Genomic DNA, 12,991 nt, shown 5'->3' with positions numbered 1-12,991 from the left:
TTCTACTCACGGTGTGATCTAACATGCTTTGAAGAGTAAACTTTGCAGAAATTTTAGAAAATTGTATATTCTCAGGATAGCATTTCAATTTTTCCTCGAAAATATTGTGCAAGGTAGGATAAATATGCACATTGTGTACAAGAGCTGAGTTTTTGATCATTTGGTTTTGAACGCAAGAGCTTCCTCAACATTCACATTAATGAGAAAGGCTTTATCCAAAGTTTCATAAATTTTTTTATCTCTAAAACTATAGAAATATTATTTTTTATAATGGAGACTTTTTTTTTTCTCCAGCAGCATTTGCACTTTTTGCAGAAGCTAAAAATAGAGCTTCATGATGTTCAGTGGCTAGTTCTTTTCTTTTTTGTCTTTTGCTTCGCTCTCCAAGAACACTCCATTGTTTATGGAGCCTTCCTGAGCAAAAATGGCTATTTTTATTGTTTATAAGATTTTTTTGAAGCAAACGATTTTCTTTTTGTATAAATGTATCATAATTTCGTCCACATTGTTTTAGTTTTTTCTTCACCTTTGAAATAAATATAACTAAAGCAACCTTTACTTTGTTTAAGTTTTCTTTGAGAATTTCTTTAGTACTTTTTATTTTATTAAGTAAATCCTTCCGTAATCTTAATTTATTTACTCCTAATTCACGTATATTTGGGATTAGATCTAATCTTTTCATTGCTATTGTTTTTAAGAACCATCAATATAATAAAACTAATATATCAGAAACATTTTAAATTACATTATATATATTCTTTTACTTTACACTGTTTAAAATTTTATTTTGTTATGGCTTTAACAATTGTCACATTGCTACATCCTGTAAAAATACTATATTACTAAGTTAACTTTATATTACAGGAAATAATAAAGTTGTTCAGGTTAGCTTTTTCAAACATGTTGTACTTATCGAATAATAAATCGTTCTTTAAAATTGTCAATAAATATTTTTACAAACTTTTAAATAGTATATAATGACAAAAGCACGTTTTTTAAAACTATATTTAATGTTTATGATTTAAAAACTATATTAGAGCGAGTAATACAAGTAAAAATTTAAAATTTAAGTTTCACGCCATTTTTATTTGTTTTGATTATAACAAAATACTTTCAAAAATGGTGGAAAACAAGGTTTTTAAGTGTTTAACAACATTTGTATTTCTTTTATAACTTCCAATACTGCAGGTGACCGCAGTAATCCTTTTATATTTTAAAAGTAGAAATGTTAATTAACTAGAAAAAATTATACTTTTGGAACTCGGTGGAACATTTTTTTAGCTGATATATAAACCAAAAAAATACAATTACTTGCTGCCTTTTTTTTTCAAAAAGTCTTTAAACTTAAACAAAAAAATCAGACTTTTTTTTTCTTTTTTGTAAATTTGAAATATATAGAGCCAAAAGATTATCTTCAAAATAAATACACACTTTTATTTAAATTAAAACTTCTCTTTTTTAGTTAATAAAAATCTCACATTTTTCAGATTTTTTTGAAAATAATAACAAATTTTTTCACTTATTTTCACTATTTAAAATAAAAGTTTTATTAAAAAATTATTTATAGTTTTGAAATAAAAAATTATTGCAATTTAATATTATTCAAAAAAGGGCACGATTTTTAGAGAAAAGTTGTGAAGGGTTTATTACCATATTTTTGTTACTTTGAGTCACTGTGCTTCAAAGTGAAATGTTACATTCTTATAAATGTTTTAATCTAAAAAACAGTGATTATATTTTGTTTTAAAAGGTTTAAATTATATAATCTTACTTTACAGCATATACAAGTGGTGTATAAATTGACATTTGGGGCGAGACATGTGCCACGCTCAATGCCCCTTCCCGCCCAGTCTTGTTCAACCAAAAAAAAAATTTATAAGATATTTGAAAAAAGGTTTTAAATTCAGTTTATTGAAAAAGAGAAATAAGTATTCAAGATTATTTTTTACTATGCTTCAAAGTTAGGGGAGGGGCATGTGCCACGCCCAACAACCCCTCCCTTCATTCCCTTTTTATTCAAACTTGAAAAAGATGTCAATAAAAATTTTTAAAATTTTTTTAAATTGTGTTTATTTAAAAAGAGAGAAATAACTTTACAATTCTTACCACATTACAAGATGCAAGTTGGAATATCTACCCTTAAATGCTTCTAAAAAGTATATATAAAGAGATAATATATTATATTTTTAATTCAATTTGCCTAAACAAATAAATAATATATAATAATTTATTAAAAATTAATAACATTATAAATAATGTAAAAAAATGGACTAAATTATATAAACTTTAAAAATCTCAATTTAAAAGTCTCATACGTATCTTTTATAAACAAGTAAGGGTTACAAGAAACTAGTATTTCAACCTCAATAATGCAAATATAAGTTTTAGGAACTTTAAACATAAGGTAATTAAAACTAATTTAAAAATGAAATAACTTTTAATAAAGTTAAACAGACAGTTTAAAACTAAAGCAAGAATAGTAAACAAGTATGCAAAATACTCTTCAAATTTATCAACATTTGAATTATTCTATATTCTATAATCATTAACATATACAAACTGATATAAACTTACCAGTGATAGACTGTGTAGATCCGACTGAAAATAACAAAAATATTGTACACAAAATAATTTGAAATTGTCAACAGTAAGTTACAAATGTAACAATCGTCAAAGCTGTTCTGTTTAAGGTGCAATAACTTTACTAACAAAATGAAAATAAACAGTGTAAATATAACTATTAATATATAAAGATAATATATTTATAAACAACAACCTAACATTAGGAATGGTTATAAACTTATATAACATTATATAACTTATATAACATTAGGAATGGTTATAAACAATAAACACAGATTAAAATATTATACAATAAGTAAAAAACATTAACTTATGTTTTTCAAGTGTTTCTATATATAGGAAGATATTATAAATGTTTATTAACATTTACTTATTGTATACTAATTTCTCTTTGTGATTATGTCAATGTTTTTTTAATGAATAAACCCAAAATTTATGTGATTTATTCATACGAAGTTTTAAAAAAATCTACAAAAAACTGGGTAGGATCTAAACTAGAAATAAATACTTGACATGCTTGTATAATGATTTAAACACTAATCCACAGATTAAGAAGTATATAATCTAAATATGATAAAAGACAATAATAATATCTTTTGTTGTATTTTAAAAACACTAAAAAGTTTTTTGTTAAGGTTAAACTAATGAAGTATGTAATATACTTATTTATATGTGATGGCTTAATAAAGTTGTCAACTAATACTAACAGTTAACAATCAATTCAATAGTTTAATAGGCTATTATAAACCACATATAAATAAATATATTTGATACTTCATTAGTTTAATCTTAACAAAAAACCTCTTAGTGTTTTAAAACTATTAAATAATAGAGTTTTAAAATAATAAAACTGTTGCTATTGAATACCAATAGTTTTAATCTGAAACATGAATATTTTTTTATGTTACATAAAAAACAATGAAGGTTTTACATTAATCATTAGTTTTTGGATTTGAAAATAGTTATTAATGCTATTACTATGAACTAAAAAAATTGAACTTACTATCTGTTAGCGCATCTAGAACAGTTTTAGTGCATCTAGAATAGTTTTATTAAACTTGTTCATATTTAATTAAATTAAATAATATAAATTACAATAAATCAAAATAAGATTTTTATTTGAATTGCCCCTAATCCGGATTTGGGCCCCACCCGGATTACGCTTACCAACAACAGAACAACCAAAGTTAGGTACCTTAAGTTCAACACTAATTAAACTAATTGCTTATAATTATTTTTCGTTGAAATTTTGCATGCTTATAGAGAATGCAAGAAACAAACTATTTTAATAATAAAAAAAGCGGACTCTACATATCTTCGCTTACAAATTCATGTGACAACATCAACCAAATTTTCATTCAAAATTCTCAGCAAAATACTCCACAAAAAAGTATGATATATTTGTATAAAAATCAAGCCTAACTATTCTTCTTTTCAAAAGTTGTCAAGGTTTAGATATGTTTTTAAAAAAAAACACCTCAAAAAACTATTTGCCTTGGGCTACCTGAAAAAAGTGATATACTTGGTATAACACTAATTAAACTAACTGCTTATAATTATTTCTTGTTAAAATTTAGCATGTGCATAGAAAATACACGAAACAAACTATTTTAATAAAACAAAAAAAGGACTCTATATTTCTTTGACCACAAGTTCATGAGAAAACATCAACCTAATACTCAGGAGCAAATAATCCCATAAAAAAATTTAGTAACCATACATAAAAGTCTTTAAAAAATCAAAATTAACTTTTCTTCTTTCCAAAAAGAATCTATGTGTTTATATTTTTCTTGAAAGAAACTCCACAAAACTACGTCTGCCTCAAGTTGCCTAAAAAAATTTAAAAAACGAGAACCAAAATTTTATTATAAAAATCGGTTCCGTAAATCGCGATTTCTGCGTTCCTAAAATAAAACAAATACGGAAGAATTACCCCAGTATCATAAGGCTAGCATCGTAAGGTGTCAAGAAGGGGTGCCTTTCTTATAGTATATTATAAAATTTTAATGTAAATAATAATAAAATTATGTTATACATGAATTTAAAACTATATAGCAGTTTGAATAACAATGCCTTATTTAAATTAGTTATTTACAAACTTAGTTAAAGATAAATTATGACGCATTTATTTCTTAAATGAATATCTTTAACAAAATAAATAGACTATAAAAGATATATCTTACAGGTAAATTATCTTAAAATATTTTCGTTTAAGAGCTAACTTACTATTTTAATCTTGCTACTTATAGTATAGCAATATTTTTCCACTTCTTCTCATAATGCAATTTGTTTTCAATTGATTCTCATAATACAATCTGCTTTAATCAATTACAACCACTTCTTCTCATGATTTAATCCGTAAAAGTTGATTTAAAAGGATTTCATTACTTTTACTATTTCTTCACGTGATACAATCTGTTTCAAATTAAATTACAACCACTTCTTCTCGTGATTCATTCTGTAAATATTTAACTAAAACTACTTCTCTTACTTTTTTTTTTTCACAACTCAAAATTTTTATATTAAAATCTGATTTTTTTTTGTAAAATATTAATAACATAAGGATGCCTTTTTTCGTAAAAATATGCCATTAGACTTAAAAAAAAAAGCTATTACACTATTTCTATTTAAGAAAACTAATGCACATTATGAATATCCCATAATGTTACGCATGCGTACCAATACGTAAAAATGTAAATATTAGCCAATATTAGCTATTTATTATTAAGCCATTATATTGGCATTCCAGTATTAGTAAAAAAGTGATAGGGTAATGTTATTAAACTAATATTTGCCAATATTGATATGACAATATTGGCGCAATATTGTTTGTCAATATTGGAAAGGCAATATTGGCGTAATATTACTTGACAATATTGGCGCTATATTCGATATCTTTAGCCAAGATTGGTAAAGATACCCAATATCGCGCCAATGATATGCCAATATTGTTTACTACCTCGGTAGTTACTCTTTACAGAAAAATAAAAATTATGTCTGAGGATACTTGTTCAAATCTTCCTCTTTAATATTCTCTGAGATTAATGAGTATATTTATAATGTATCTATTAATTATTACACAATCGATACAAAATTTACAGTGCAATAAATTTTAAATTAGATCAAAATATTGTTTTTTTAAGACATCTTTTTTAAAATTTAGCTAAATAGTTTGTTTTTTTCCTATTATACACCGCTCCAAGACCAAGGGGATCACTTTAGTCAAGAAAGCTACTTTTTTTTTCTCTCTAAATCCGAAACACAAACCTCAACGAAAAAGGCAGCTTTTTTTAATTTTATATTTTTAAACAAAAGTTTTAAATCGGTAAATTGTCAAAAGATATGCATAAGTAATTATTCTCAAAAATTAGAATTTTCACAAAATTGTATAAGTTACGACCTACCCCATACAAATAATATACAGTGAATATCTGCACAATATTGCAGAACTTAATCCTTTTAGTAGTGTTAATAGTGCCCAATCGAGCGTGTTTGACACGGAACCCTTGGCAGCCATTGCAACCATGGTAGTGGCGAGAAAGCGTCGCAGTATACTTTATTGTAAGCAAACGTGAGCAACAGTGTATGAAAATATCTAACGTATGTAAACTTTAAATTAAGTAATGTTAAAACATACTGAAATATGTATCAAGTTTTGGAGTTTGACTTTCACTTGAAAATTGCATTGCGTCAAGCTCTCCTTAATTTTGATCTACAGCATTTATTTACGTTAAAAAAAATCATTATATAGTTTTAAAAACTTTCGATTATCAACTTACCAGCGTGGCCGAGTGGATAGCGCGCCGAGCTTTTAAAAAAATAAGCCGTGTTTCGAACCCTTTCACTGTTGACTTTTTTTTTTTTTTATATATAATTTCAAAATATAAAATACTTTTGAAGTTTTAAAGAGATTGTATACAAACATATGTAACGATATTATACACTTTAACAAACAAAAAGTTTTTGAAAAAGCTAAAATTTCTAAAAACATCAAAACACCGAGAGAAAAAATTTGTTGCATATGTTTCATGATTGAGATATTTATGTTATTAATGTGCTCAGTGAATTAGCCCTAACAAGCTGCGGATGGTCTGAAATAAAAGTTATCTGAAGCTTATTAAAGAAAAAACTTAGCAAGACAATCCTGCTACTGCAGAAGGTGCTGTTGTGGAGGCAAAAAAAAAAAGGCCCTTGCTAGAAAAAACTTTTAAAACTTTCTTTTGACGTTTAAACTGATGGTACTGCAATGTCAACATATGGAAGAAGATGACTCAGTAGACATTTTAACACAAAAAGATAATGTCTTCACTTGTTTTTTTTTTGAAATTTTGATTCGATATCTTACTGTTTACCATTAGCTATTTCTTTATTGTTCCCATTTTTCAGAAAAGAGTTAAAATATATATTTTTATATATACTATATTCGAAATCAAATAATAAAAAAAGGTTTTTATACCTAAACATTTGCTACAGCTGCTAAGCAGATAAAACAAACAATAATTATAATTGCGAAAGTTATTTAAAAAAAGAAGAAAATCTTTATAAGTTTTTGTATTATTTTGCCAGTTGGCTTTATGTATACTGTAGAATTAAAAGTACAGTGTAAATGTGTCTACGTGTTAGTGAAGGGATATTTGGGTCACCATGTTTAACAGATCTTAGAAAGTGAGTATCCATTAACCCATACCAATCCAGCGTTCCCAAATAGAAACATTTAATTATATCTTCTAAAGACATTATCAATACTCTTGTTTGGCGAAAATATTTTTTTTCCTGTGTTCACATACGTGGGTTTTAATAAAAAATTTAAAAAATTTACAAAAACAAAATTTGGTCTTAAATGAACAGGTAAATTAGGTTATAAGACTATACTATAGTCTATAGCTCTGCTCGTTTTTTATGAAAAGATTCAATACATTATTTCACTTTGGGTAACTGTGCACAACCGTGCGTAACATCGACACCCAAAGTCAAAGATACTATTCTCTCTAGGAGTAAAAATTTGAATTACGGCTGCAAAACACTTTTGAAGCTTGCTTTAAATTTTTTCATTATCTTTTTTTGGTAAAGCAAAAAAACATTCTTGTTTTTTTCAGATGTCAAGTTGTTACTAAGCCAGAAAATGTAAAGACTATACAAATAATGACCTATCCAAATGTCTTGAAAAGGTAAAATATAAAAACCTTACACAAAAACAAGCTGCTGCTAAATATGGCAATAATTGATGAGCAATTTGTTACAAACTGAAAGGAAAACACAACTTATAACCTAGTAAACCATAAATTTTTTCCAAATTCAAGGGGGCTGTTTTTGTGAAGTGTACCATTCAATAGAGTAACTATGGATTTCTAATCGGCAAAGATGATTTACGTCGTATTATCAATAATTGTCTAATTTTTTAAACAAAAAAAGTAAAAAAATCCAAGGTCTTTCATGGGCCTAATTTAAGTTAATTCATTTGTACAAAAACAGAGAGGTAACAAATACCCAGAAAACCATGTTTTTGATTGTGTGATATTCATTCAATCAATTACTCACACAATTTAGAAAGAGAGAAATGTCAATCCAATGCTTACACAATTTAGGGAATGAGAATTGTCAATCAAATACTCACACAATTTAGAGAAAGAGAATTGTCAATCAAATACTCACACAATTTAGAGAGAGAGAAAATTGTCAATCAAATACTCACACAATTTAGAGAGAGAGAATTGTACGATAAAGAATTTTTAGAAAACAGCTTCAAGATTTTTTTTACAAAAAAAAAAAAATTCTTGCAGTCTGCAGAAACTAAAAAAAACGAAAAAAAAAAAGTTTTCTGTTCCTGCAGGAAAATATGTTGGCACAGAAGATTTCGAAAAGTTTAATAAGAGTTTTGATATTGGCTCAAAGAAAAAAAAACAGAACAAAAACATGGAGAGCATAAAGCCAAAAGTTCAATTGGTAGAATATCCGAAAGAGTGCCATAATCACAGTTTTAGCTCAAAATCATTGAGAAGCATTAAAAATAAACTTGTCAACAAAAAGAATAAAAATGAGAAATCAAGCTTAAAAAATTTGAGAACTTTTTTCTAGACAACTTACAAATGTCAAGGTAAACAGTGCTTATGTGAAGCCAATGGTTAAAGTATGCTCTTCTGACACACAAGAAGATTTTTTGAAAGGAACAATATTTGCTTTACACCAAGAAGCCTCAAGAAATAGCCTAAACTAGAGAACTTTTTAAAGTAACGCTATTAGACTTTTATTAGGCCTATTGAAGTTTGTTTAGTTAGCTTTTATTTTTTTTTTTAATATATATAATTCCCTACATGAAAAGAAACTTGTGTTTTTTAGTTTTAAATACGGCTGCGTTTCTTTTATCATGTTAAATTCTTTATAAACCAAAATAATAGTAAATCTGATATTATTATTATTATTATTTTTTTTTTTTTTGTTTATTTTTATTCGTCTTCAAGCTCGTTAGATTTTCCTATCAAGCAGTATGATAAAAAGAGTTTAAATTTCCTATGAAACAGTATGATAAAATAGATTTTAAAATTCATATAAACGCTTTTTTTCAAATTTTATAAGGCTAATATTAGGACATAATAAAGACACCCATAAAAATTACTTCTTAAATGGTTAAAAAAAAATTTTAATAATAAAAGTTTTTAGTTAGAATAGAGAAAAATTTTGGCAGTTTTTATAAATATTGAAGAAATTTTGAAGCCCGGTTTTAGAAACACAAAGCAAAAAATTTCAAATTTTTGCGCTAAGTTACCCAAAGTTACGGTATGACTTAAGTAAAGTTTGCTCCTTGTATAAGCTCAAGCATAGTTTTAGATTTTAAGTAAGATTAAATATTATAGTTCGCTTCTTGCATTCCTCCTCAGAAATCTCGATATATTTTAAAGAAATTTATCTTGTGCTACGCATTTATCCCGTCTCAAATCAGTTTTATTACTCTTTTAGAAGAGTTTTCCGACCCTACTAAAAGAAGGGAAATATCTACGAGAAGAGTTTCTCCTAGATATTTTCAAAAAGATAAGGAAAAAAAAACTACTAAATAGATTTGGAAGAAAACGCTTTTAAAAAAAGTAGCATTAGCAAAAAGTAAGAAGCAATAAAAAAAAAGCTTCAACCGTTATCGGTATTCTAATATATTTGAAAATAATTTAAATATACTTTTCTGTTTAAGAACCATCTAACTTCTTGTGAATATCAAGAGGTAAAATGCCTCAATGAACAATGCTCTACTACACTTTTGCGTAAAGAACTAAGTGACCACATTGAAAAGGATTGCATTTATCGTTTGGTTACCTGTCGATATTGCAAACAAAGGATTGTTTTTTGTGACAAGCAAGTAAAACTATTCCGTATTTTATTTATTTTTTATACTGTTTTTAACTTTTTTTTTTTTTTTTTTTTGTGAAGTAGAATTACCTTTATTTATTTAAACTAAACGAGCGGGTATAGACGTCTATTTGACCTCAATACTACTATACCCTTTTATGAATGTCACAAGTCCGTAGGACGCCCTTAAGACGCACTGTGGACGTTCTGTATCAGCTAGGAAAAAATTTGTGTGTTTGTGACAACAGTATTTTAGTATTTTTTTATAAATTCAATAAAGTAGGGTCATTCTTTTTGCTTACATCTTTTGACATCGAAGACGGTAATATCATTCTTTCTTGATTACTTTTTATTAATAAAGCAATTAAGAAATAATGATATATAAGTCTTTGAATTTCACTACCCACTTAATCTGAATGAACAGAAAAAATCCGTAAATGATTGTCGTTTTTACATCACCATAAAGATTTAACAATAAAACTTCGTAGATTAAACGGATGCTAGCTGAAACTTGTCACTATGTTAATCTTGAAACTCTTGTCAATATATAGCATGCCATTTTTGAATTACATCTAAAATATATATTTCAGGTTTTGGTAAATATCGGCTCACAAGAATTTTTAAGATTATCCAACTTACAAAATAAGGCTTTAAAAATAATTTATTTAAATCACTATTATTTTAATCCTGATCAACTTTACTTTCTATCTAAAATGCTCAAAATCAATAATTTTCAGCTATTAAATGTCGATTTGTCTTTCATCATAAACAAAAATACTAATTCCGGCACATTTACAAATTTTTTTAATATGAGAGCCTTTTCGAATAAAATCAATTGAGTTAATTACTAATTTGAAAGAGTATTTTTTTCACAAGTTTTCAGAAAGATATTTCTAAAAACCTCAGATGAAAAACTTGTAATTTATTGTTATTATTACCACTCTCTTATTATACCTATTTTCGTATTTATTAATTTTATAATAAAAATTATCACTTTTTTATTATTATTTACACTATTTATTGTTAATGTTAATACTATAATTGTTATTATTCTTAGTATTACTATTATTGCCATATCTATTGTTAAGTTATTGTAAAGTATTTACTTTAAATTAGAACGATTTGTAATTGTCGTTGAAAATTTACAAATTATTGTTTCAGAATATATAAAATTGAATCTTAATTGAATTGATGTATTATAATATAATACATCAATTCAATTTAGATTTAATTATATATATTCTGTATATAATATATAAATACATCAATTCAATTTAGATTCATATATTTATATATAAATACATCAATTCATTTTAGATTTAATTATATATAATTCAATTTAGATTCAATTATATATATTAATAACCCCTCTAGATGTATCTTTAAAGTTTATATTATAAACTTTAAAGATACATCTAGAGGGGTTATAAAACCTTTTAATATTTTTAAAGCCAAGTTTTTGTAATTTTGTTGGCCCCCTCAAGTTAACTCTGAGAGGATTGGAGTTGTTACCCCCTCCAGTTAAAGCTAAGAGGATTGTAAATTTTTCGTACGTATTCAAATCTATGTTACGCTAAAACTTTTTTCAATCAGATTATATATTTATTTATTAAACAGTCTTTTAGGAAAGTTTGTGCGGAAAACATTAAGCTGTAATTAATTGTTGTAAAAAACATTAGCGCAAATTTTTTTAATTTTTTTTTTTTATATATAAAAAAGAAATAAAATAAACTTTTTTCTGTTTTTCGTTTTTAAAAAAATATATTTTTTTATCTATTTTATCAAACTTAAATTAATTTATTATTAAATATAAATTTATTTTATTAAATTTAATTAACAATCTTTTAAAATTTTTAAGGTGGTATTATATAAAATTTGAATAAAGCCAAACACTAATATTTTTCTGGTGAGATTTTTTATTTTTAAAAATATCTGAAATAAAGTTTTTTTCAAAATTTTATTCACATCCATAATGGCGGAAAAACTGTCTCAAAAATGCCTAAATTTTAATAACTCTGTGACGTAATATCTTCCCTTATATAAATTTTCTCTTGTTCTTTGTAGGGTAATGCATTATAATGTTTGATTCCGGTTGGCATATTTTGAAACCCTATACAGGCTCAGAATAGGCAGAAATATGAGCAATCGATTCGCTGATTTTGAAAGAGAGGCAAGTGCGCTTTTGTTGAAAAATATAATTAAAATCAAAACAAACGAATAATTTTTAAAGTAATCAACTAAGTTTATCAATACAAGTCTTGTGTTATTAATATAATTTTAGTTCTTTTTAGAGTATTTAAAAGTATCAAAATCTATTTGTACAAAATATATGTACAAAATTTTCGCTTGTAAAAATTTCAAAGTTTCAATAAAGTTTATTTTAGAAATGGAAAAAAAAGTACGTGTTAATGTAAATTTGAATAGATCTATAAATGTGTTTCTCATAAAATATAATGTCCTTGGCTTTAAAGCATGCTCGAATATAAAGTTTATTAGTAGTTGATATGCAGTTGTATGAGACTACTGGTGGAGTACTTTTGCATACAAAGATTATATGCAGTTTTACCTGACTACTGGTAAAGAACTTTACTTATAAATTGATTTATATGTTAATTATAAAGAGTTTAACATTAGAGTTTTCAAAGAAGTAAATTTATACTGATTGCAAAACTAACTTATATGTTCCATGTCAATATATGAACTCTAAGGAGATTTTGTTTTCATGTTTTGTTACAACCTTAGTTTCGAGGAGACTGATATGTTTTTTTTTTTATTAATATTACATAACTTTAATAAAACTTTGTCCTTAAACCATTTAACACTATTTGAAGGTTTAGAAAAACTTTTACAGGCTACATTAACTTATATGTAAAAAATAACAATTGGATATTAATACTCTATTTGAAAATTTAAAAAAAGAAGTAAAATTTATATGTTTGTCTATGGAACAGTAATTTTTTGTACAGTGGCATATAAACTCTGACATTAAAAGCATAAAAAAGAATTGAAGTCAAATAAATTTTTTTTTTGTAATAATTGAAAAAAAAAATGATTTAAAAAAATCAAATTAAGT

At 25.5% G+C, this 12,991-nt stretch overlaps 1 protein-coding gene across 2 annotated transcripts in view; it reads left to right on the top strand.

The window, feature by feature from the left end:
* LOC136083892 (TNF receptor-associated factor 6-A-like) overlaps positions 1 to 12,991 on the top strand; it is a 68,210-nt gene that overhangs the window by 45,954 nt on the left and 9,265 nt on the right. The window contains exon 4 of one of the 2 annotated variants that reach the window (XM_065803812.1): positions 9,764 to 9,924. In XM_065803812.1, coding sequence (XP_065659884.1) covers positions 9,764 to 9,924 — 161 coding nt within the window. Of the gene's footprint in view, positions 1 to 9,763; positions 9,929 to 12,991 lie in introns of both variants that reach the window. The other variant, XM_065803811.1, reaches the window with a different exon arrangement.

Source organism: Hydra vulgaris, chromosome 08 (genome assembly GCF_038396675.1).
Source record: "Hydra vulgaris chromosome 08, alternate assembly HydraT2T_AEP".
Taxonomy (NCBI): Eukaryota; Metazoa; Cnidaria; class Hydrozoa; order Anthoathecata; family Hydridae; genus Hydra; species Hydra vulgaris.
The sequence above is the reverse complement of the archived record's forward strand: the minus strand, read 5'-3'. Positions and strand labels throughout refer to the sequence as shown.